Here is a 24,108-nt window from a genome sequence, read left to right on the forward strand (position 1 = left end):
GGATCAGCTTCTCCGTGTCTATAAAGAGCCAGCTGGGATTCTGATAGAGATTGCACTGAATCTGTAGGTCATTTTGGGGTTGGCACTTTTCTGTGCCCTTTACCTATATTAAGTCATGTATAGGTGAGGTAGGTCCTACTATTTCCCCATTGTACAGATGAGGAAACTAAGGCCTAGAGAGTTTAAGGCACTTGCCTAAAGTCACACAGCTGGCCAGGATCCTGAGTCTGTGGTCAGAATCACCGTGCTAAGCTGCTTCTCTGCAGCGACTGGTTTTCTTTGGCTAGGCCTCCCTGTGGGGGGGGCCTTCTCCGGCCTTCTCCTGGCCGGTGGGCTGAGTGCCTGGCAGACCCCACAACTGCTCCTTGCTCCTCGTGTTCCAGACAGCCGGTGAAGATCGTGTACTCCTCCAAGGATCCTGCCAAGCCGAAAGGGAGTTCCAAGGTGGATGTGAACGAGGAGGCTGAGGCTTTGATTGTCAAGTCCCCCCAGAAGGATTGGAACCCGTCCCTGTTCAAGGTGTTATACAAGACCTTTGGGCCCTACTTCCTCATGAGCTTCTTGTTCAAGGCTGTGCACGACCTGATGATGTTTACCGGCCCAGAGATCTTAAAGTAAGGCGTCCTCCCTCTCAACCGGGCAGCTCTTCACGTCCTTGACCTTCCACTTGCAACACCCTTCACCTTCCCTTAGGGTCACGTGGCATGCTCCCGAGGGCACAGGGCCAGGCCTCTACATCCTTACCTGCTTTGCCTGATGCTTTGCTCTAATACAACCATCTTAATTAAGGCCACGTTGGTTGCAAGTAACAGAAACCTTACCAGGCTCCCCTGAAGCCAAAAGGGGGAAGATAGAGGATTATCTTGGGAAACCAAAAGCAGGGAAATGTCAGATTGCATGAAAGCTGCAACCTAAACCCAGAAAGGAGGTCACCTCTCTGTTTACCTCCCTCCCTCCCTGCTTCTGTCTGTCTCTTTGGTGCCACATGTTTGTTCTCTCTCCCTCCCTCCCTCCCTCCACCCCTTGTGCTCTCTACTTGGTCACTTTTGGGTGATGAGGCAGAGCAATCAATGCGAGAAGCCCGGGGCTGCGCGCCCTGCCGTGATTACTGCCCCCCCCGCCCCCCCGCATGGGCATCACCACGTGGGTTGGGCTTCCCATCCATAAAACTGGCGTTGAGAGTGCCTGCCTTGCCTGGCTCAGGAGAATGTCACCCGCGGAAACCAGAGGACTTGTCCCCACGCGCACGCATTTCGCGGTCTCTCACATGGGGCTCTGTCCCTGCTGCCCCACAGGTTGCTCATCAGCTTCGTGAACGACAGGAAGGCCCCAGACTGGCAGGGCTACTTCTACACGGCGCTGCTGTTCATCAGCGCCTGCCTGCAGACCCTCGTGCTGCACCAGTACTTCCACATCTGCTTCGTCAGCGGCATGCGGATCAAGACCGCCGTCATCGGGGCTGTGTACCGGAAGGTGGGCCCGCGGCTCCCGCTGCCGCCGCGGAACCCCTGGGGGCGTGACCGGGTCACCTCTCAGGCCCAGCTTCTGGAGCAGTGGCATGATGGTGGCCTGAGTGGCCGCGGGCGGCAGGGAGTGACCGTCAGGCCTGAGAGCTTAGCAAAGCTGATCCCAAGGGCGAGCCTGTGGCATGTCCGGGAGCCCCAGGGTCAGCTGAGGGTAATTGGATTTCTTAGATGGCACTTGATTTGGGGAGATCCAGGTTTGAATCCTTGCTCTGCTGCTAATAGTCTGTGTGTGAACGTATTCTAACTCTCCATTTGAACGGAGCAGATGGTATGTTCCTTGGGTGATAGATACTCAGCAGGTATCTGGGCACGGACAGCCTTAAAGGACCTGGATTACCTCCTCGGTCCCTTCATTTCTTAGCCTCTGGGCCACGTAGGTTAAGAAGAGACTATTCAGCAGGTAGTCGGGAAAGATGGACTTGATCGTTGGCTCTCAGCCCTGTCTGCAAGTTAGACTCACCCAGAGAGCTTCAGAAACTTCCAAGGACCAGGCTGCAAGCCAACCAACTAAGTCATGATCTCTGAGGGTGGGACCCAGGCATCCGTATTTCTAAAACTCCCCAAGTGACAGCGTGAAACCATCGAGAGCCAGGATGAATTTGTCCCTCCAGGGGATGTTTGGCGATATCCGGAGACATTTTTGATTGTCATAGCTGGGGGTGGGGGCATCTAGTGGGTGGAGGCCAGGGATGCTGCCGAACATCCTAAAATGCACAGGACAGGCCCTCAGAGAATTAGCCTCAAATGTCAGTAATGCCAAGGATGAGAAACCCTGGCTGAGACCTTGGTCCTTCAGGGTGATCTGGGGGCCAGCAGCATCAGCATCTCCCGGGGGCGTGTTAGAAATGCAGAGTCCCTATTCCAGTCCTGCGAAATCAGAAACTGCACCGTAACAAACTCCCTGGGGGTGCGTACACACGCAAGTGTGTGAAGCCCTGGTTTAGGCGACCTCTGAGGTCCCTTCCATACTGAAGAGCTCAGGATGGGGAGGCAGTGAGTGCTGTCGATAAGAGAGTGGGCTTTGTGATGAGACACATGGGCTGGGAAGGCAGATAAGCCGCCAGGAGAGGAGAAAAGAGCAGTGAGTGGCCTCTCGACTGTTGAGCTGTCTCCTTCCTCCACGTGGGCCTGGAGGGGAGGGCGCTGGGCTGTCGCCTGCCACACTCACCCTCTTTCCCTCTCCTTTGTCTCCAGGCCCTGGTGATCACCAATTCAGCCAGAAAATCGTCCACCGTCGGGGAGATTGTCAACCTCATGTCTGTGGACGCCCAGAGGTTCATGGACCTGGCCACGTACATTAACATGATCTGGTCAGCCCCTCTGCAAGTCATCCTTGCCCTCTACCTCCTGTGGCTGGTGTGTGTTTGATGTCATTCCCGTGGCGTGTGGGGAGGGGCCTCCTTGTGTGGGCATTGGGGGCGAGCGAGTGGGTGTCAGTGATAAGAACCTCTGTAGCTCACTGGCATTTCTTGCCGTCATTCACATTTTATTTTCTGGCCTGTCAGCCAGTTCCTGGATATTTTATTCCTTTCTTCAGTTGTTGGGTTATGTTCTCTAGGGTGGCATGGTATTCATTTGCATTTGTCTCTTCTTGACAGTGTATGTAGTTAACAACCCTATAACATACACATTGTATTTCTCCCTCTGTATCCTCCCAAATGCTGACCAAACTCATTTATACACAAGTCCCAAATTATGTTGGTTAAGAGTCTCTTGGTTGCAGGAGATAGAAATGCATCTTAGAGTAATATAAGCAAATAAAGGGAATTTTATGGGTGCATGTAAATGAAAAGTCCAGGGTCTGGCTTCAGGTAGGGATGGATCTAGGAGTTCAAACAGTGCTGTAAGAATTCAGTCTCATACTCTCATCATTTCTTAGCCCTGTGTTTCTCTGAGTTGACTTCATTCTCAGTGGGATTTCTTCAAATGGCTTCCATAGTGTTGGGCTTATATCATCTTCACAGACAGTGGTGCCAGAGAAAAGAGATTCCTTTTTGCATTCCTCTTTGTCTCACCCGGGTCCCAGGGGGCACTCTGATTGGCTTGGCACAGTCCTGTTCACATCCCTGAACCAATCACTGTGAAATAGGCAGAGTTCTCTGATGGGCCACCCTGGGTCACATGCTCTCTCTCAGTGTGGAAGGGGTGGAGGTGTGATTGACAGCCCTTCCACATGGGGAAGGGCAGTTCCCAAAATATAAGATGACAAGCAAAGATGCTTATAGCCTAATATGTGCCTTATTCTGTTCTACCCTTGGGCCTTTGCACGTGTCTTTCCTTCCACCATGAATTCCCTTTCCTCCCACCATGAATTCCCTTTCCTCCCACCATGAATTCCCTTTCCTCTTTCCTCCCTACTGATGGAATCCCACCCAAACTTCAAGGCTGTGACAAAATGCAACTTCCACTGATTCTTTTTCCCTCTCGGTTAGGTGGACTTCTTCCATCTAACAGATGTCTTGGGGCATCTACTTGCCCAGAAAGTGCTGCCATAGAACACTTCTTTTAGAATTGCCTTCAGGGTTGGTCTGTGATCCACTACAAAATTGCTTTATTTTAGATGAGAGTTGCTGAATGTGTTACTGATATCTGGGGCCGGATAATTCTTCGTTGTTGAGGGCTGTCCTGTGCATTGTAGGATGTTTAGCCGCATCCCTGGCCTCTCTCCATTAGATCTCAATAACACACCACCTCCCCTCCCCCACACTCCCACCATCGCTTGTGACAGTCTCCAGATGTTGCCAGATGTCCCCTGGGGGAATAGTCCTCCCTGGTTAGGAACCGCTGCTTTAGACCAAAACCAGGATTTCTCTATTTGACAATCAAGAACACGACATAAGATAATGGGGGACGGCGTGGCTCTGAAATCAGGCTGCCTGGGTTCAGATCCTGCCTCTTCCAGACCTTATTACTTAATGTCTCTAAGTCTTGGTGTTCTCATCTGTAAACTGGTGATAATAAGGGAACCTCATCATAGTGATGTTGGGATAATTGAATAAATTAGCACAGGTAGTGTTCCCTGAACAGTAACATGGTACAGCGACATGCTTGGTATCTTTCAGTTACTATGATTTGCTCTCAGAATTGATTCCCAATGCTTTAGATTGTTGGTAGAAATCACCTTCATGCTTAGAGGTGGATTAATCTTCACTGGGCAGAGATCCATCACAGAAACAAGCAGTAGCAGCATTTTTTTGGTAACTGGGACTGGAGACCCCGAGGGTGACTCCTTGAAAGGGACTAACACGCTTACCCTGTAGTTCCATCCGTCTGTCTCAGCTAAGCAAGTGTGCACTGGACGGACTTCGTAAGCTGTCTCTTTTTATTTGTGTAACTTGGAAGTTGAAAAATGTTGATCTGTATCTTGTCTCAATCATGACCACTTAACCTTTCTGAGATGCAGTTTCCTTATCTGCAAATGGGATAACAGAACAGTCTACAGGCTCTTATCTACAAGTCCCCATATCAAAGAGCTCTGAAAATTGAAAGTTTTTCTTATTTGGTGGCAAGACTTGACTTGAACTGATGTGTGATTTATAATTTTGATTATCCCTCTCATGGGAATATTCCTATTTTGCTACTGAAAATAATCATTGCATTTGCTTCTGGAGCACTGTGCCAGGGCCCTGTGGAGGTGTGATATACAGGCATATCTACCTGTGTCAGGGGTCCCCGAGACCCCACCAGGTTCATGATTTGCTAGGAGGACTCATAGCTATCATTTATTACAGCAAGATTAGCAAAGTTCGGAGGGAACCAAGGACAAGCTTCCAAGAGTCCTCTCCCCCTGGAGTCACACAGGATGCACTTAATTCCCCAGCAACGAGTTGTGACAATTGTGACAGCACATGTGACATGTTACCAGCCAGGGAAGCTCGGGAGAGACCCTGTGCCCGGGGTTTTTATTGGGGGCTGGTCACACCGGCAGCCTCTGCCTGGCACAGACCAAACTTCCAGACTCCCAGAGGGAAAAGGGGTTAATCAGCAGAAACCATATTGTTCATGCAAACAGTTTAGGCGCAGTGAGTCACGCTTATCAGTTCTGAGAATGGTGGGAACTCTCCCAAAATCCAAGCACCCAGGCGCCAACCAAGGACCTTTGAACAAGGTAAGCCGTCAGGTGGGCCGTGTTCACTGTTTTCTGCTCCACATCCTGTTACCTTTCTGAAATCCTTAAGTTCTCATTTGCAAAACTCAACCTGGTCCCAAGGGTTTCAGAGAAAGGACTGTGGCCTTGAACGTTCTTACAGGGTTTGTGGGACCCCAAGGGATGCTCCCGGAGAAATCTGAAAAGTAATGCGGCTACACGGGGTGGCTCAGCCCGTGGAAACCCCGTGCTAAGGCCTTTGTTCTTGTTCGTTCCATAGAACCTGGGCCCCTCCGTTCTGGCTGGAGTGGCTGTGATGATCTTCATGGTTCCCCTCAATGCAGTGATGGCCATGAAGACCAAGACCTACCAGGTAGGGGGTGTGTCTGCACAGGGCTCCAAGCTGCACCCCTGCCTAAGGCCTTTCCACTTGGGTGTTAGTTGAGTTCCTTCTGCACAGGCCTTGGGGGTCTCAGCCTTGTCTGCCTGTGGGAATCCCCTGGGGAGCTTTAACAAATGCTGATGCCTAGGCCCAATTCCGGGGATTCTGATTCATCTAATGTGGGTGAGGCCTGGGCATTGGGAGTTTTTAAAGCTTCCCAGGTTATTACATTGGGTCGCTGAGGTTGAGAGCTCCCGAAATAGTTAGACCTCATGGGCCACTGACTGAAGTCCCATCTGTGAGCCTCCAAGAGATTCCTTATTTCCCATAGGTGTATTCCTTTCTGTGTGTGTGCATTTTCAAGAGCTGAGTAAAAATCACCCCTTGCTTTTCTCCCCATTTCCTTATGCTGGTTGCAGGGTTAAACTCTTTATTTTCAGAGATACTTCGTATTTTTAAAGTTTTTAAATACTCAAGTAACAGAGTGAATGCCTTTTCATTATAAAAGAAAGTTCAAATAATACAAAAGTATATAGATTAAAAGGACACGTCCCCTTCCCTGTCCTTTTCTTTTTTTTTTTAAATTAATTAATTTATTTATTTTTGGCTGTGTTGGGTCTTCGTTGCTGCGCGCAGGCTTTCTCTAGTTGTGGCGAGCGGGGGCTACTCTTCCTTGCGGTGCACAGGCTTCTCATTGCGGTGGCCTCTCTCATTGTGGAGCACGGGCTCTAGGCGCACAGGCTTCAGTAGTTGCAGCACGCGGGCTCAGTAGTTGTGGCTCGCGGGCTCTAGAGCGCAGGCTCAGTAGTTGTGGCGCACGGGCTTAGTTGCTCCGCGGCATGTGGGATCTTCCCGGACCAGGGCTCGAACCCGTATCCCCTGCATTGGCAGGCGGATTCTTAACCACTGCGCCACCAGGGAAGCCCCTCTTCCCTGTCCTCTTAACCACGGTGAACACATTGAAGCAAATCCTTCTAGAACTTTTTATGTGTTTATATAGAGATCGGACTAACTATATAGTTAGGCTTGGTGTGTATATGTGTGTGTGTGTCATGGTGTTATCACTGTATATATTTTAACACAAACGGGCCCGTTTGGCAGAGTGATTTTATCGTCCGACGCCATGCCTGGGGGATCTTTCTGCAGCATGCCATGTGGTCTGACTTCATTGTCTTGAACTCGCGCCTGATGGTCCATAACAGAGACAGGCCAGAGTTCATTCCTCTGCTCCCCCACTGATGGCTATTTATGATGTGCCTATGGAATTTCAAATGAGAGAGCTTGGCCGCGCTGGTGATGCTGAAGGAGAGAAGAGTTCCAGGACGTGGGGCTGTTGGAATGAGGTTTGGGGAGGAGGGAGGAGAGGCGTGGGAGGGGCATGGGGCTGTGTCGCCTCTTAGCCTCTTCCCTGAACGGCCCACCTCTGAAACGGCTTCAGTCTCTGGCTTTGACCTCATGTTGCTTAAACTGTCCTCTTCTGTGACCCAGGAATGACATAGCACTTAATGATAGCGTTCTCGTGAGCAGGACTAAATGCACTTGAAAAGTTTAGAAAAGTGCCCAGCGTGAGGAAAATGCCAGGTGGCATTAAAAATGCTTAACAACTGTGCAGCATGGGCACCCAAATGGTCAGAACCGGTGCTGGCTGGTACAGAAACACTTCAGTATTTTAACAACCATGTACTGCCTGAAAAGCAGTAAAGAAAATAAGAAAATGGAAGAAAAAAAAATATCATCTCTCGGTTTAGATCAGCAGAGTAGGGCATGTGCCGCTTCCTGCCTGGATACCTGAAAGGTTTTTCTTGCCTGTCTTCCTCCCTTCTGAATTTAAGAGGTTTCTCTGATGTCAAATTTAATGTGATTCGAAGCAGTTTTTTTCCCTTGAAAAAAGAATCCTTTGGAGTGCTCTCAGGGTCAAGAGTTAGGGTTCATAGGAATTGCAGGCCAGCTTTCCCACCCTTAGGACGGCCTATTTTTAATAGATGGGGTTGTTGAGTGTTGGTCTGATGCCAGGGCCAGAAGTGAGCAGCCAGCCCCCAGGTGTGGTTTGGAGACAATTGACTGCTCCTCTCTTCGAAGGTGGCCCACATGAAGAGCAAAGACAATCGGATTAAGCTGATGAATGAAATTCTCAATGGGATCAAAGTGCTAAAGCTTTATGCCTGGGAGCTGGCATTCAAAGACAAGGTACTGGCCATCAGGCAGGAGGAGCTGAAGGTGCTGAAGAAATCTGCCTACCTGGCCGCTGTGGGGACCTTCACCTGGGTCTGCACACCTTTCCTGGTGAGTGAAGCCAAGTTTATCCTGGCCCACATTGTTTGATGTTTTATTGTGTTGTCATGCCTAAATATTTTTCAGAAGTCACTGTTTCAGCAAGTCAGCAAGACCTTCTCCAACCACTCCTCTTTAATATTGCCACTCCCACCTTTTGTTTTATTCACAGCATTTACAGCTTCCAGCCCAGGGATACTCAAAGTAGCTAGTTCAGGAACTGTTTGTTACAGGTTCACGATAAGATGAGAAGTTTCTGGTGGAATGTAAACCTCTGCTGTCTGCTTCCTTCATCGAGAAAGTCTTTTTTTTTTTTTTTAATTAATTAATTAATTTTATTTTTGGCTGCGTTGGGTCTTTGTTGCTGCATGCAGGCTTTCTCTAGTTGCGGCGAGCGGGGGCTACTCTTCGTTGTGGTGCGTGGGCTTCTCATTGCGGTGGCTTCTCTTGTTGTGGAGCACAGGCTCGAGGCGCGCGGGCTTCAGTAGTTGTGGCGCGCAGGCTCAGTAGTTGTGGCGCACAGGCTTAGTTGCTCCGCGGCATGCGGGATCTTCCCGGACCAGGGCTTGAACCCATGTTCCCTGCGTTGGCAGGTGGATTCTTAACCACTGCGCCACCAGGGAAGTCCCGAGAAAGTCTTGCTAAGAAAAAAAAATGTCAGCTGAACTACATGCGTGCTTGGTGCCATAGTTGAGCTACGTTATGGTATCAGCTCCTTATCTACTGTCATCTGGTCACAAACCACGGATTGGCAGTGACCTGTGGACCACACTTCAAGTGGCAATGCCAAACATACTCTGAAAGTCACTTATTATTTCATGAATTGTCTTCCTCTCTCCACTAGAATGTCAGCTCCAGGAGGGCAGGGATTTCTTCTGTTCACTGCTGTATCCTGGTGCCTAAAATGGTGCATAATAGGTGCTCAACAAATATTTGTCATTCACTGAAAAAAAATTCAAACTGTACAGAAAGTTATGAAATGAAAAGTATATTGTCCTCCCTTCCATCTGTCCCTTTCCTCCAAAGTGACAGTTTTGTATGTCTTTTTAGGAAAAAAAATTATACATACAGATATTTTTAAAATATTTGTAATATATTCAAATGGACTCATACTTACGTGGTGTTCAAGTCCCACTGACTTGATATGTAACCTCTCAGTTCATGCATTCAGATCTGCTTCGTCTGTTTTAATGATGTATGCTTGTCCAGAGCATGGATGTGCTGTAGTTGACTTAAACCATCTCTCGTTGCTGGCCTTTTAGGCTGGTCCCTCTTCTTTGCGGTTATGACCCACACTGCCCTGAATGTTCCCATATGCATATCTTGGGGTACTGTAATGGGTCTGTCCCTAGCTGGCCAACTTTGAAAAGTTTAAAGACAATAGTGTGAGTTAACTATTTTCCAAAGCTGGCCCCAAACCGGGAGACAGTATGGACTGTGGAAACCTTTTAAGCTCAGTTGACAGTTGAGCATGGTTATGGAGGACTTCAGATCATGCCCCCCATGTTTATTTTTTCTCTCTGTCTTTGTATTATTAACTATGTCATTCTTTTTTAAAAATGTTGTGCTAATAAGTATTACTTAGCTACGTTGGCAAATATATATTCTTATGGGAAGTTCCTATGACTAAAACCACACATTTTCATAAATTAGAAACAGAATTTTCTGTTAGGCTGCCATCCGCTTCATCACGGTGGAGTTGCAGGTGGAATGTTGAAGGAAACTCCTGCCTTTTCAGTGTTTGTCAAAGTGTATCCATTCTGACACTGGATTTTGTTAGGCTCAGCTTAATGTTTCCCGGAGTCTTAACCCGCACACAAGGCAGTGTGGTGGAAATCAGTGATGCTCAAACTTGTGTGGGCCTCCCAGTCACCTGGAGGGCTTGTTACAATGCAGCTCACTGGGCCCCACTCAGAGTTTCAGATCCAGTCGGTCTAGGTGGGCCCTGAGTGTTTGCATTTCTAACATGTTCCCAGGTGCTGCAGATGCTCTTGGTTTGGGATCCACGCTTTGTCCTCAGCAGTGGGGCCCATGGACCAGCAGCACCGGCATCGCGGGGTTGCTTATTAGAAATGCAGATTCTCAGGCCTCACCCCAGACCAGGCTAAGACAGACCTGAGTATTCGCAATCTCCCCCTGGGTGATTTGTATGCACATTAAAGTTTGAGAAACGCTGGGAAAAAGGAGGAGTGAGCAAACATTTTCTGTATAGGACCAGCTCGCGAATATTTTGGGTGTTCTGAGCCGTGCCATCTCTGTTGCAACTGCTCCTTTCTGCCGGTGTAGTGCAGGAGCGGCTGTGGATAACATGGAATGAATGGGTGTGGCCGTGTTCCTGTAAAAATTACTTTACAGACACTGAAATCTGAATTTTATACACTCTTCATGTGTCATGAAATATTTTGATTTCTTTTGATCCTTTAAAAATATAAAATCCATCCTAAGCTCATGGGCCCAGACACAGATGGGTAGACCACAGGCCATAGTTGGCTGAGCCCTGGCTTAGAGGAATGGAATGATTTGCTGAGAGTCAGGACCCCTGCTGAATTCTCCTGCCAGCTCATGGTGTGACCTGCAGCAGTCATTTCACCTCCCTGCCTCTGGGTTTTTGAGCGTGAAAGATGAAGGGGTTAGGCCCCAGGGATGTGACATTCGGGCCCTGCCCTCCCCCGCCCCCATACCACAGCAGACACCCCCGGTCTGTCGTGGTGCTCTCTCCCACTGAGTTATGTTCGAGCAACCCTCCAGGTGACCGCTGCCAATTGACTGGAGTTGGCCCAAGCAGCGACGTCTCTTAGCTGTTCTGAGATTCTGTGTTCCCTAAGATCCCCTCCGGCTCAAACACACCAGCATTCCAGGCTGGAAGGGTCTGCTGTCTCATTCTTTTCATACTCCAGTCTCTCCAGCTTTCCCCAGGTCCTTAGCGACTCTCTTGGTTTTTTTCAAAAGTAAAAATATAAGACTGGATGGTATAGAGGATGTTCGTTCTATTTTTTTAAACTGTTAAATAGTCTCTATGTATTAAATACAACTGCTAAATAGTCCTTATTGTATATATGATACATTTTAATTTAAAAACAGAAAGTAATGCATTCGCATGGTAAAAATAGTTAAAGCTGTTCCAAAGAGGGTCTGCAGCTGAGTTTCTCAACCCCAGCACTGCTGACATTTGGGACCCAATAATTCATTGTGTCTTTGTTGTGGTGCTGTCCTGTGCATTGTAGGATGCTAAGCAGCATCCCTGGCCTCTACCCACTAGACGCCAAGTGGTACCTCTCCCCCCCACCTCCCCAGTTATGTCAGTCAATTTTTGATTGTCTCCAAACATTGCCAAATGTCCCCCAGTTGAGAACCACCAGTCTGCAGTGAAAGGCACTGCTCTTTCTCTCCGCAGACCCCCATCACCTAGCTTCCTTCTCCATACCACTTTCTGTTGTGTATTTCCAGAGAGAGCCTGCATGTATACCAGCATAACATTGACTATATGCAATAAATGTAATCAGACTTAAACATCTCTTTTATTTACTTTACTTTTATGCAAGTGATAGCAAATCACACAGAAATTCAAGGCATTTGGATTGCATTTTTTAAAATAGGAAAAGATCTGCAGTCAGAAGGGTCAGGCAATAAGGTTTAGTCGGTGGGTTGTGTTACACTTAGGACGAAGGGGACCTTTCCCCCTTTCCCCGTAACCCTTTGCTCTGTACATCAGATCCTCTGACAAAACCTGCAGTTTCCAGCTTGTCACCCACACTGCTAACCCTTCAAATATCATCTCCTGCCCTGGCTTCCGTTAGGAGGCCACAGCAAGAGATGCTTAAGAGTGGGACTGGCTTTTCTTGACCTTGAATTTGCCATTAAGTTTTTGGGTGATGATGGGCTTCCAGAGACGGTGTTGGTTCAGCTGTTTGGCATGAAACAGATGAGCCCAGGGGTCAGTCAGGGACCTTGGCCCTGACTGAGACACTGAAGCCTCTGACTACATTAGGATAAAATATGTGGCCTTCGGTTCCCTTGGAAGGTGTTTGCATGTGCTTTCCACTGGTGAATTCCTGCACTTCAAGGATGACGTGGTGTTTACCCACTGGTAGGTGTGATGGAAGACAGAGGCCTGGGGAGGTCAGGCAGGAATGGGGATGCCATGTGGCAGGATTGATGGGACTGTTTTTCTGGAATATAGAGCCTGGCATTTATCATGTCCTCATGTCCACCTAGTGCACTTTCCTAAAATAGCATCCCTGTCAGTATTTAGCATTTGCTCTCTTGGAAGATTTGTGAGCTTCTTGCCTTTTCTGTGCCCTGTATGTCTGTCCCTTCTTTGAATAATTATCATTCCATACGCTTTAGAATAATTACCTGTTGTGCAGTTCTCTGCTGACCAGAACATACATGGACCTTGTCTTTTTTTGCTTGTATCCCTAGAACATAGAGGACTTGGCAAATGGTACCCACTCACTAGGTGTATGTAGAGGAATGACTGACTAAATGAATGGACAGAAGATTTGAATAAACTGTATTAGTCAGGAACTATCTTGCAAGTGGCAGAAACCTAACTTAGGTCCACTAGAGTAAAAAAACGAAAGGGAGATTTTTGAGTCACAAAACTGAAAAGTCTAGGAAGGTGCTGGTTTTAAGCACAACTGGGGTTTCAGGTGTGGCTGGACCTAGGTGCTCCAGCGGTAATGTTGGGTATAATTCCTCCTCTGTCTCCCAGCTCTGCTTTCTCCATGGTGGTTTCTTTGTCAGATGGGAACTCGCCATGTGATTACAGTTGATTCTGTCATCTCAGTAACCACAGTAACCAAGGAGAGAGCTGCCCTTTTCCCATGAGTTCCTGCAAAGCTGTGGGGTTGAGTCTCATTGGTTGCGGTTGGCTGCATGCTTGTCCCTGAATCACTGGGGCCAGGGAGCAGGGATGCTTGGATTGGCCGGGCCAGGGAGCAGGAATGCTTGGATTGGCCGGGCCAGGGAGCAGGGATGCTTGGATTGGCCAGGCCTGGGTCATGTGGCTTCTTTGGAGATTGGGGTCGGGTCCGGTGTGGGCAGTTCATCTGTGGCTGAAGCTCATGGACTGAGGTTGGGGGAGGTTCAGCTCCCCAAAGGAAAACTGATGTGTTGTCACCAGCAACAAGAGTGGATGCCGACCAGGCAGAAGGAGCAGATGTCCTCATGAAGAGATGGCAGATTTTTAGGGGTTGGGCTGGGGAAGTTGGTTCCGTCATTTGCCCCATTTCTCAGCATGGGGGGAGGCTCTTTTAGCACTCAGAGGGGGGCGGTAGTTCTTCCTTGTTTGCGAAGGATTTTTCGCACCCTGGACCCTCCCCCTTTAAGGCTGTAGCAAACCCCAGCTCCCCAGCCGCCTCCACACACTTGCAGACACTCGTGCTAGAGAGACCCTGGTGCATATCTGTTCCCCACTAGACCGTGCATCTCAGGATCTCCAAGGCTGCCTCACACAGTGCCTGGCACACAGTAGGTGCCCAATTAATAATTGATGGATGAATGAGTGACCTCTGCTTCCTGGAGAAGTGGATGATGTGGATCTGACGAGGGCCACGCGATGTTTCTCCCTCTTAATGCGCTTCCTGTGCTGCCAGCAGCAACCCTATCAGTTGGGCCAGTGGAGCTGGGATATTCTGGTGGTGAGATGCCTGAGGCCTGATTTTCTCTGTTGCTGAAGAGACACCCTTGAGTGTGTGCTTTCTCGCCCTTGGGCAAATCCATCCACCTGCCTACCCATCCATCTACCTACCTCTCCATCCATCTGTCTACCCACCCATCCATCCACCCACCCACAAACATTTCCTGGGTATCTGCCATGATCCAGGTGCTGTCCTAGGCACTGATGATAGAGCAGTGAATACTAAAGACAAAAATCCGCACGCTCATGGGGTGTTCATTCATTCTAACTGGGAGAGACAGATAATGCACACCAGGCATGATAAATATATAGTATGCTAAACTGTCATAAATGCTATGGGAAAAAAAGGTTCTGGTTAGAGTGATAGGGAGGGCTTGCAGTTTTTAAATAGGATGATCATGGGACTTCCCTGGCGGTCCAGTGGTTAAGACTTCATGCTTCCACTGCAGGGGGCACGGGTTCGATCCCTGGTCGGGGAACTAGGATCCCCCATGCTGCACAGCGCAGCCAAAAACAAACAAACAAACAAACAACAACAACAAAAGGGATGATCAGAGCCTTCACTGAGAAGGTGATACTTGAGTCTTAACCTAATGGAGGTCAGGGGCCTGACCAGGGAGAGGGAAGAGAGAGAGGCCCTGAGGCAGGACTGTGTTGCCCCAAAAAGGAATAATCGTGGAGGCAAGCGGGGCTGGAACAGAGGGAAGGAGGCGGGAGAGTGGTAGGAGAGGAGGGCACAAGAGTTCAGAAAAGGGACGTTTATGAATCAGGTGGCCCCTGGAGCCTGAGTCAAGACTTTGGCTTCTGTACTGAGTAAAATAGACTGATTTTGGAGAGATTATTATTTTTTTAATTTATTATTTTTATTGACATATAATTCACCACTTTTATGTGTACAGTTCAGTGGTGTTTAGTATATTCACAAGGTTGGGCAACCATCTCCACTGTCTAATTCCAGAGCACTTTCATCACCCCAGAAGGAAGCCCTGTACTTACTGGCAGTCACTCCCATCCCCCAGTTCCCCCCCATCCCCAGGCACCGACTAATCTACCTTCTGTCTCTGTAGATTTGCCTATTCTGGATATTTCATTTAAATGGAATCATATAACACGTGTGGCCTCTGTGTCTGTCTCCTTTTACTTAGCATCATGTTTTCAGGGTTCATCCATGTCGTAGTGGGCGTCAGCACTTCATTCCTTTTTATGGCTGAATACTGTTCCTCTGCGTGGATGTGTTTAGAGAGTTTTGAGTGAGGAGAATCTCTGGCTAAGAGGCAAGTGCGTCATCACTACCTGGAGGAGGGGACCTGTGTGTGCAGCCATCCCAGGGATCGGGTGTCAGTGGCTTTTTGAGCATCTAACCTCCCTCTTGGCCAAGGATCCTGGAAAATTTCTATGTCTTCCCTCAGGGTCACCTCGCTCGTTAATGTCAGAACCAGAACAGGAACCAGCCCTGCTTTCCAGTGCCTTGTTCTTGGGACCCAGTTAATAGACTCTTTGGAAAAATAGTCCAAGGAGTTTGGACCAAGTCCTGAAACAAGAAATAAAACAGCCACTATCTACTGCATTTTACTGTGCCCCAGGTACAGGGCTAAGCACTCTGCAGAAGTGCCTGATTCCTTGCTGCCAGAAGCCCTGCGAACACATATCATGATCCCCATTTTATAGATGGAAAAACAGAGGCTCCTTTGGAGAGCTGAGGTGACATCACAGCTCAGGGTCACACAGCTGATAAACAGGCAGAGCTTATGGATTTAATTTTTAAGATGTAGGACCTTTTAATAGGTAACAAAGAAATGAGGCAGCTGAGACCCTGAAAATACCCTGGACCGCATCCACACCAGAATCTTGGCCACTCCGCAATCTCCTGATCGCCAGACATCTGCCCTGAGCTCAAGAATGAGGTCCCGGGCAATTTGTTTCCCCTAGGGAAAGCCTTTAATGGCCCTTGGCGCCTGGGACTAGCATGGGGTAGAGACTTTTGCCCATCTGCCAGGGTGCACGGTTTTCCAGATTGCTTTGGTGGTGTATACCAGGTGATCTCAGGGGGGATGTTATTAGCCTCCTCCGGCAACACCTGGCACTGCTCGGGGGCCAACAGGTGGGCGGGGCATGGAGATCCACCTGTTGATCTTTTCCCTCCTAAGCCACGCAGCCCAGCCTTGGATTATTCAGGGGTCCTTCCTTTTTCCTGGCAAGGGAGGTGAGGTGCTGCTGTCTCAAACAACCAAACCCAAATTCCGATTGCCTGGGAATTGAAATCCCAGGCCCCACTGCAAGGCTTAAGGCAGGTCTGACTTTGTGGGGAAGGGAGTAGCCTTTGGGGGACCCTTGGCTGTTTGTTTTCCTTTTTTCTTTTTTTTTTTTTTTGAAAACCTATGTTCCTTTCCTGGGGGTATAAAACCCTATACTCTGAGATGGAAGGAGCTTTCAACAGTAGCACAGATCCTCCACATCCATTTCACTGATGAGATGTCGGAGGCACGGGGAGAGGAGGTGACTTACGTGAGGTCTCGGTGCTCCGATGTGCCTGGGGTCATTCTAGACCCTGAGGATACAGCCGTGTACAAAAGTCCTTGCCTTTATGGAGTTTGCATTTCACACTGCAGGAGACAGACAATAAATACCTATAATCTTACAATGTAAGGTAGTGATAGGTGTTATGAAGAAAAATAAACCAGGATAAAAGGATGGAGGGAAGTAGCAGGGCTGTTTTGGGTAGGGCAGCCTCTTGGAACGGGAAGAGGGAGTAACCAGGCCACCGTCTGGATAGGAAGGTCGTTTTGGGCAGAGGGAACTGCAAGAACAAAGATCCGGAGGTGGGATCATGCTTGGTGATGTTGAGGGACCCTGAGAATGCCATCCGGTGTCCCATGGAGAATGTTGGTGGGAATGGCCCGGACTTTTGGCTTCTGGTCATTGGTTTATCCAGTTCGTTCTCTGGGTGTTTAGTGAGTGCCTGCTCTGTGCTAGACACTGTTCGGGCATTTCTGCTGCCTCCAGAGGCCAGTCGTCAGCCGCTGCAGCTCACACCAGGAGGCTGGAGCAAGTTCCCCGGGCGCGTGTCACTGCTTCTGTGACTGGGACTCTGACTTGGCCTTCTGCTTGCAGGTGGCCTTGTGTACGTTTGCCGTCTACGTGACCATTGACAAGAACAACATCCTGGATGCCCAGAAGGCCTTCGTGTCCTTGGCCTTGTTCAACATCCTTCGCTTCCCCCTGAATATTCTCCCCATGGTCATCAGCAGCATCGTGCAGGTACAGGCGAGGCTGGGGAACTTCAGAGAGGGGGTCTCTGGGGGAAACAAAGCAAAAGGGCATGAAAATCCCCCTGGATGCAGCTCCCGCTGGGCAACCCGTCCCACTGTGGCCGGGGGGCTTATCAAGGCTCAAGACTAGTGGCCTTCATGCTTTTTTGGTCCTGCCCCAAAGAGAGACATACGTTTTACTTCTCGACACACACTCGAGTGTATGAAACAAGTTATTGCAGCTAGGCTGTCCTAAGCTCTGCAAGATTCTTTCTGAAACATTTGATCCTCTTCTATTTTGATCGAGTCTGTTCCACCCTGCCCTACCTTATCCTGTTCTGTGTCTTCAAAAATGCAGCTTTTGACCCACTAAATTGGTTTTGCAACCCATTCACAGGCCTTGGCTCACCATTTGAAAAACCCCAGCTGGCCCCCCTATAATCCCCCCAGCCCCTGAGGTGGTTCTGTAACGAGAGGGAACCGCTCAGTCACACTTGCACCATCTGAAGCTCCTGCACTTTGCTGCCGACAGCGTTTGTCACACTCTTCTCCTTAGCCTTGCACATTTTCCCGTGAAAACCTTTTCTTAGCCACATAGACAAATTAAGATTAAGATTTGGTTGTACAAGCCCTGGTCAAGGTTTTTTTAAAAAAATAAGCAAGTAAAACCCCTTCTTATTATGAACAATTTCAAATATACACAGAAGTGGAGCGAATAGCATGAGAATGCTGTGTGCCTGTCACCCAGATTCAACATTTTGCCACAGTTACTTTGTCTGATCGTTTTTCTGTCTTCCTCCTTCCCTTCATTCCTTTCTCTCTTTGCCGAAGAATTTTAAAGCAGATCACAGACCTCTTGGCATTTCACCCATAAATACTTCAGCATGAATTTCTTCTTACATAAGTATAACACCATTATCATACCTAACAAAATTAACAGTAATCTCTTAATACCCAGTTCATATTAAAATTTTTTGGATTATCTCAGAAATGTCCTTACCATTGGGCTGTTTGAATCAGGACCTTTGCTTTTTTTAAAATTTATTTTTGTTGAACCATAATTCACATTGTGTTCAACGTGTACAACGTGGTGATTGGATCCGTGGATATGTTGCTATACCGTTATCGCCATAGCGTCAGCTACACTCCTGTCACGTGCCACGATTATCATTTCTTTTTTTGTGGAGGGGAACCATTAAGTTCTAGTCTCTTGGCAACTTTGAAGTTTATTATACAGTATTGTTGGCCGTAACCACCGTGCCATGCATTTGATCTCCAGGACACGTTTATCTCCGAGTCGCAAGTTTGTCTTAAACGGGGACATTGCCTTCGGTTGTTTCTTAGGTCCCTTGTCAGCTATGATAGTCCCCCGCCGTCTTTTTTAATACCGGTTGTGGGCTTTTAAAGGAAAGCAAACAAGAACCAAAACGCTTTTTGTTTTTTATTCTAAGGTGTAGGCACTGCAGAACCTTCAGAAATAAGGGAGGATGTGGGCCCCTCCGCACCCAGGGGAAACCACTGTAAGTTAGCCTTGGTCTGTTTTGCAGAGATGTTTTTCAAAATAACTACACCTTGTTGTTGCTTTCTGTGTAGGCGAGTGTCTCCCTCAAGCGCCTCAGGATCTTCCTCTCCCACGAGGAGCTGGAGCCTGACAGCATCCAGCGATGGCCCATCAAAGATGGTGTGTCCTAGGAGAGTGGGCGGATGTGGGGTCTTACCTAGTCTTCCCAGGAGGGTGAACTTGCACTTCTGTTATCTTGCTTTCTTGCTGAGAGGCAGCCTCCCTGGGCGAGGTCCACCCCTGAGGGCCGGGTTCCAGGGCCTGGGCTTTGATTCCATACTGGGCAGATGGACGGGCAAATCAAGGATGTTGGAGATTGACCAACCCCCTACCCCCATTAGCTGTGCAGCCTTGGGCAGGTCACTTCGGTGCTCTGAGCCTCACTTTCCCCACCTGGGCAATGGAAATGAAGGTGCCTTTCTTTGGCTGGGTGTTACATGGATTTTTATTGGTAGGTTTGTTTATTTTGTAGCTTATTAATTTATCCTTCCCAGTCAACCCCCCTGAGCAGGGATTTCCAGGCACTTAATAATAAATATTAATAGCACTAATGGTAGTGACCACTTTTGCTGAAATGACACTCCCGCCACGCGCGTCCCGTCCTAAGGACGTCACCGTACTCACCCGTCCGTTGCTCACTGCAGCTCAAGGAGAGGTGCCCCCACCTACAGATGAGGAGACTCACCTGGGTAACTCTCATGGCCAACAAGAAGTAGAGTCAGGATTCACACCTGTGGCCCGTCAGCAGACTCTGTGCTCTCACCCACTGTACAGCATCTCCGCACTGAGATTTATTGAGCACCTACTATGTGTCAGTCATTGTTCTAAGGAATCTGTTTTGCATAAGGTTCTCCTCATCACACCCCTGTGAGGTTGATCCCATTATCAATCCCATTTTACAGACGAGGAAAGTGAGGCACAGAGAAGAAGTTAAGTAACTTGCCTGTGGTTTTCCAGCTAGGAAGTGGCAGCACGGGGATTTGAACCCACACAGTCTGGCTCCCGAGCCCAGTAGATACGGTCAGAAGAGGGAATGTGTGTATATATCGGTAATAACGTGTGAGCGGTGCCTGGCACCTAGCAGGCATTCAGATGTCCTCAGTGACGTGAAAACACCCCAGCACAGTGCCCACCAAACGAAGATCATGGTGGTCGTCCCTTCACCAGTATGTGTGAGAGGCGGTCGGCCTGGGGGCCGGGTTCCTCAGCCTCGGTACCACTGACATCTGGGGCGAGATCACTTTGCTGTGGGGGCGTCCTGTGCATTATAGGATGTTGAGCAGCACCCCTGGCCTCTACCCACTAGATGCCAGTAGCACCCACCCCAGTTTTGGCAACTAAAAATGTCCCCAGACATCGTGTCCCTCGGGGGTCAAAGTCACCCCGAGTTGAGAACCACTGCTCGCTGGAATCTCCCTCCCGATGTCCCTGGCCCGTGGTCGTCCAGTTTCTGCTGTGTGAGGACCGAGTCACTTCCCCCTTCTCACACACACACATACACAGATGTGAACACACACACGCACGCACGATGCGGAATGATGCCATCTACCAGGGTCAAATTTCCCTGCATACACAGGGCTGAAATTTGGGGCATCCTAGGAGGTTTCGAGCTCTTGAAGTTGTTCACAGCTCACTACAGGAGTCACACTGGAAAACCGCTGGGCCTCAGCCCAGGCCTCAGCCCCACTTCCTGCCCTGACGGCAGTCTCCCGGGCGGTTAGACTTTATGTTTACCCACATTCTCTGGGTGCCAGGTGGGGCCCCCTTGGCAGCTCCAGGCCACGTCTTGCAGCCTCTAGCTTGACCGACTCAAGTGGCTTTTCTTAAATTCCTTAAATAGCACCTTCCAGCTTCCTCCTTGTTCTCTGTTTCAGGGGGGTGATGGGGGAGGGAGAGGTTAAGTTAGGTTAACCAGTAACTTCCTCTCTCCACAGTTGTTTCTTTGATGGGTGGGGGAATTTATTTCTTCATTTGACAACTTAAAAACACCCCCATCTTCTCTCTAGATGGTTTTAAGTTGGCTCATAATTGAGTCAAAAGTTGTTTTTGTAAGTGAGGGGCATGGAGTAAAAAGAAAATAAGGGGAGCGAAAGTAGATGAAGGCAGAGGTGCTAGAATCACAGAGGGTCCATATGACGCAGGCTTCGTCTTAAGCACCCTCCCCTCCTCTGCCACGATTCCCGACTTCCTGTTCCATCCCTGAGTTTGCACAGTTTACAGTGACCTATGTTTTAGGAAGACTGACTTGCTGTGATGTGAGCAGGGTGGCTGGAGGGAGCGGGGGAGAGGGGATGCAGGGAGGTGAGTTAGGAGGCTGCCCTGGAATCCAGGAGTTTCAGGGCAAAGGACCCCGCTTTGAACATAAAGGAGGGGCCCCAGAGGTGTAGTCAGGGCCCTGGGCCAGCCCAAGCTGATGGGCAGGCGTCTGCATGAGGGCACCGCTTGTGCCGCGTGACCTTGGCTTCTTTTCGACCCACCCAGCCAGAGCTGCCGGAACCTCCCAAGACTGAGTGAGGGAGGCCCCCAGGGGTCCCCCGACCTTTCCAGATGGTGCAGCCTCCTATCTTTCAAAGGCAGAGCCCTCTCGCGGTTTCCTGCTGCTCTCTGGGTCTGAGGCCGCCTCCAGAGCTGCTGGTTGAAGTTCTTTAGAAACGGTGACTGATGTAACCAGATAATGCCTAGCGTGAGTGGCTAGCAGCTGGAGTTGAACCACTTGATTAGGAAAAACAAAAAGTAAGCGCCTGCTGTTCACGCTCAGGCCGTGGCTTCATCTACGCCTGACATATTGTCTCTGGTGCTTTCCAGCTGGGGCCACAAACAGCATCACCGTGAAGAATGCCACGTTCACTTGGGCCAGGAGCGACCCTCCCACGCTGCATGGGTAAGTGGGACGTGGAGAAAGCCACGGGGCTCTGGGCAAACACAAGTTTGAATTCCAGCCACGCTCCAGCTCTGTTACCGTGAATAGGTCACAGCCTTTCTGAGCCTCAGTTTGGCTCGTCTGTCAGATAGATCCAGTCACACCTGCTTGGGCTTCAGGGAGAAGCAGCTGAGAGTGTGCCTGGCTCAGAGAGTTCCCTCAGACTGTAGGTGACAGAAACCTTGTACAGATAGCAGATAGGTTTAGGCAACAAAGGGAAATTTCTGGTTCACATAACTGAGAAGGTTCCCTTTCAGGGACACTGATCCAGGGGCTCAGACAATGCCATCAAGACTTTCTCCATCTCGTCTTTGTTCCCCTTCCATCTGTGCTGCTTCCTTTTCAGACGTCCTCCCCCCTCACGATCCAGATGGCCCCCGTTGACTCTAAGTGTCCCTCCTACCTCATCAGGAGCCCCACTTGCCTCTTATTGGCCCAAGTTGGGTTATGTGCCCCGCCCTGAGCCAGTCACTGGGCCAGAAGAGACTGAGTGCACCGATCGGCCAGGCTGGGTCTGAGGCCGTGATGCCGCCACTGGTGGCAGGAAGGCTTGGGTCAGCTGAAAAGAATTCTTGTCCACTCTCATTTGCTATCAGGATGGATTGTTCTCCATCCTCTCCAAGGTCCCCCAGCTGCCTGGCTTACCCTTTCTCACACCATTTCCACATCTGGGACCCTGCCCACCCCAGTCCTTATTTTTCCAAATCACAGCATCCAGGGAATTGACCTGATTCCCTGGGCAACTTGTCAATTGCCTCTGATTTCTTTCTGACTGGAGGCCTTGCCCAGGGGCTCCTTTAAGCCTCCTTAAGGAGTCCCCCAAACACAGGGCCAGATGGGACATTTTTAGGGGCCAGGTTTATCCTCCATGCCCCTGAATAATTGCTCCCTTAACTGGGTAGCCAAATTACTGCTGTTTTTATCTGGGAACGTGGGGAAGGGGCAAGGGTCAAACTCTCCAGAGAAAAGAATCTGTGTTAACACCTCCCTTGATGGGACTGCTTGTTTAGGAAGTTCTTTCTTATGTCTAACTTAACTTCTGTCTGCTTCAATTTTAGCTTTTCTCTCTAGTCCTGCTTCACAACTAAATAGTCTGTACCTGTGCCCCCATCCCTGCCTCCATCCTTCCAGTCTCAAAGACCTTACCTTCTTGTTCCAGTCACCCTTCCTCACCCCTTGAATCCCCCACAAATTTCTCCATCCAAACCTTTTTTCTCCTCAGCCTATAAAATATTCCTGTCTCACCTGGACGATCACAGGAGCTGCCTCACTGGGCTTCCTGTTCTGTTCTGGCCCCTTAATCCATTCCCCTCCCGGCACAGAACAAAAGAACAATCAGTGTGACCACGCAACAGGTACACAAGAATTAAACAATGGCAGCGAAATCCATCAGCCTTTCCACCAATATGTTGAAATCATAATAGCAGTGGCTGGAAGGCAGCCGATGTAGGTGAACCCAAGGAGGCCCTGGACGTACCCGCTCTTCCCCGGGTAGGTGGAATCCCAACTCCGACTTTGCTGTCCGCGTTGGAGGGGCCAGTCTTTCTGGCAGTGCTGAGCCCATTTTACTGTACTTCGATTACTGTTATCTGCCATAGGGCGATTTCTGTAGAGACGTGTTTCTGAAACTCAGATTCACCCCCTGCATGGCTCCCAGCTGGGAAGCGTGTCCTTTGAGGCCCTCTTGGGTCTGGCCGCCACCCACCCACCTCTTCAGGACTGGCCTTACTTTCCCTGCCTCATCTTGTGTCATCGACGTGTCCACCCCTGATCACGCCTGTGATTTCACACCCATGGGCCTTTCCTCAGGCTGTCCCCTGGGTCTGGGGCACGCTCACTCTTCCTCCAGAGTTGGTTTTGGGGTGTCCTCTCCCTTGGGCACCTGCATCACGCCCCCAGGCAAAGCTGATCCCCTCTGCTCGGCCCCCCTTATTGTGGCTCAGCCCCTCGGGGCTGTCCCGCGGGATCTTTTCTAAGATGCAGGTGCATCCCGGCACCTGTCATGGGCCTCAGGTGCAGAGGCCTCTGAGACAGTTCCCTGAGCTAAGCTCGTCGTAGACGCGGCGGGAGGAGTTTCCAGACCTCGAAGGCTCGCGACAGCCCTGCCTTCTGTCACTCTCTCCACTCGGGGTCCATCCAGCTTGGGCAGGCCGAGCACCCCCAGCTGAGCCCCAGGGCATGTCGTGTCGTTTCAGCATCACTTTCTCCATTCCGGAAGGTTCCCTGGTGGCCGTGGTGGGCCAGGTGGGCTGTGGGAAGTCGTCTCTGCTCTCAGCGCTCTTGGCTGAGATGGACAAGGTGGAGGGACACGTGGCTATCAAGGTAGGAGGCCTGGGTGGGGGTGGGGTAACTAATGGCCAAGGGGAAGGCCAAGGGCAACATTGTGTTCTCTTTTATGATGACCTTGTTAATCAAGTGGGAACAGCTTCATTCTTTCTCCTCTTCTCTCTGCCATCCTAGGAGGCAAGATTG

The 24,108-nt window shown here is 49.6% G+C and overlaps 1 protein-coding gene across 2 annotated transcripts in view; it reads left to right on the top strand.

The window, feature by feature from the left end:
* The window catches only part of ABCC1 (ATP binding cassette subfamily C member 1 (ABCC1 blood group)), a 131,537-nt gene that overhangs the window by 67,476 nt on the left and 39,953 nt on the right, over window positions 1–24,108 (top strand). For both annotated transcript variants that reach the window (XR_009703455.1, XM_061209642.1), the window contains exons 8-16: window positions 384–614; window positions 1,296–1,473; window positions 2,721–2,882; window positions 5,894–5,986; window positions 8,075–8,278; window positions 17,019–17,165; window positions 18,749–18,836; window positions 21,522–21,597; window positions 23,832–23,958. Coding sequence is in view for 1 of the 2 variants with exons in the window: in XM_061209642.1 (XP_061065625.1) it covers window positions 384–614; window positions 1,296–1,473; window positions 2,721–2,882; window positions 5,894–5,986; window positions 8,075–8,278; window positions 17,019–17,165; window positions 18,749–18,836; window positions 21,522–21,597; window positions 23,832–23,958 (1,306 nt within the window). In the remaining variant the exon portion in view is untranslated. The remainder of the gene's footprint in view (window positions 1–383; window positions 615–1,295; window positions 1,474–2,720; window positions 2,883–5,893; window positions 5,987–8,074; window positions 8,279–17,018; window positions 17,166–18,748; window positions 18,837–21,521; window positions 21,598–23,831; window positions 23,959–24,108) is intronic.

This window comes from Eubalaena glacialis, chromosome 13 (assembly GCF_028564815.1).
Source record: "Eubalaena glacialis isolate mEubGla1 chromosome 13, mEubGla1.1.hap2.+ XY, whole genome shotgun sequence".
Lineage (NCBI taxonomy): Eukaryota > Metazoa > Chordata > Mammalia > Artiodactyla > Balaenidae > Eubalaena > Eubalaena glacialis.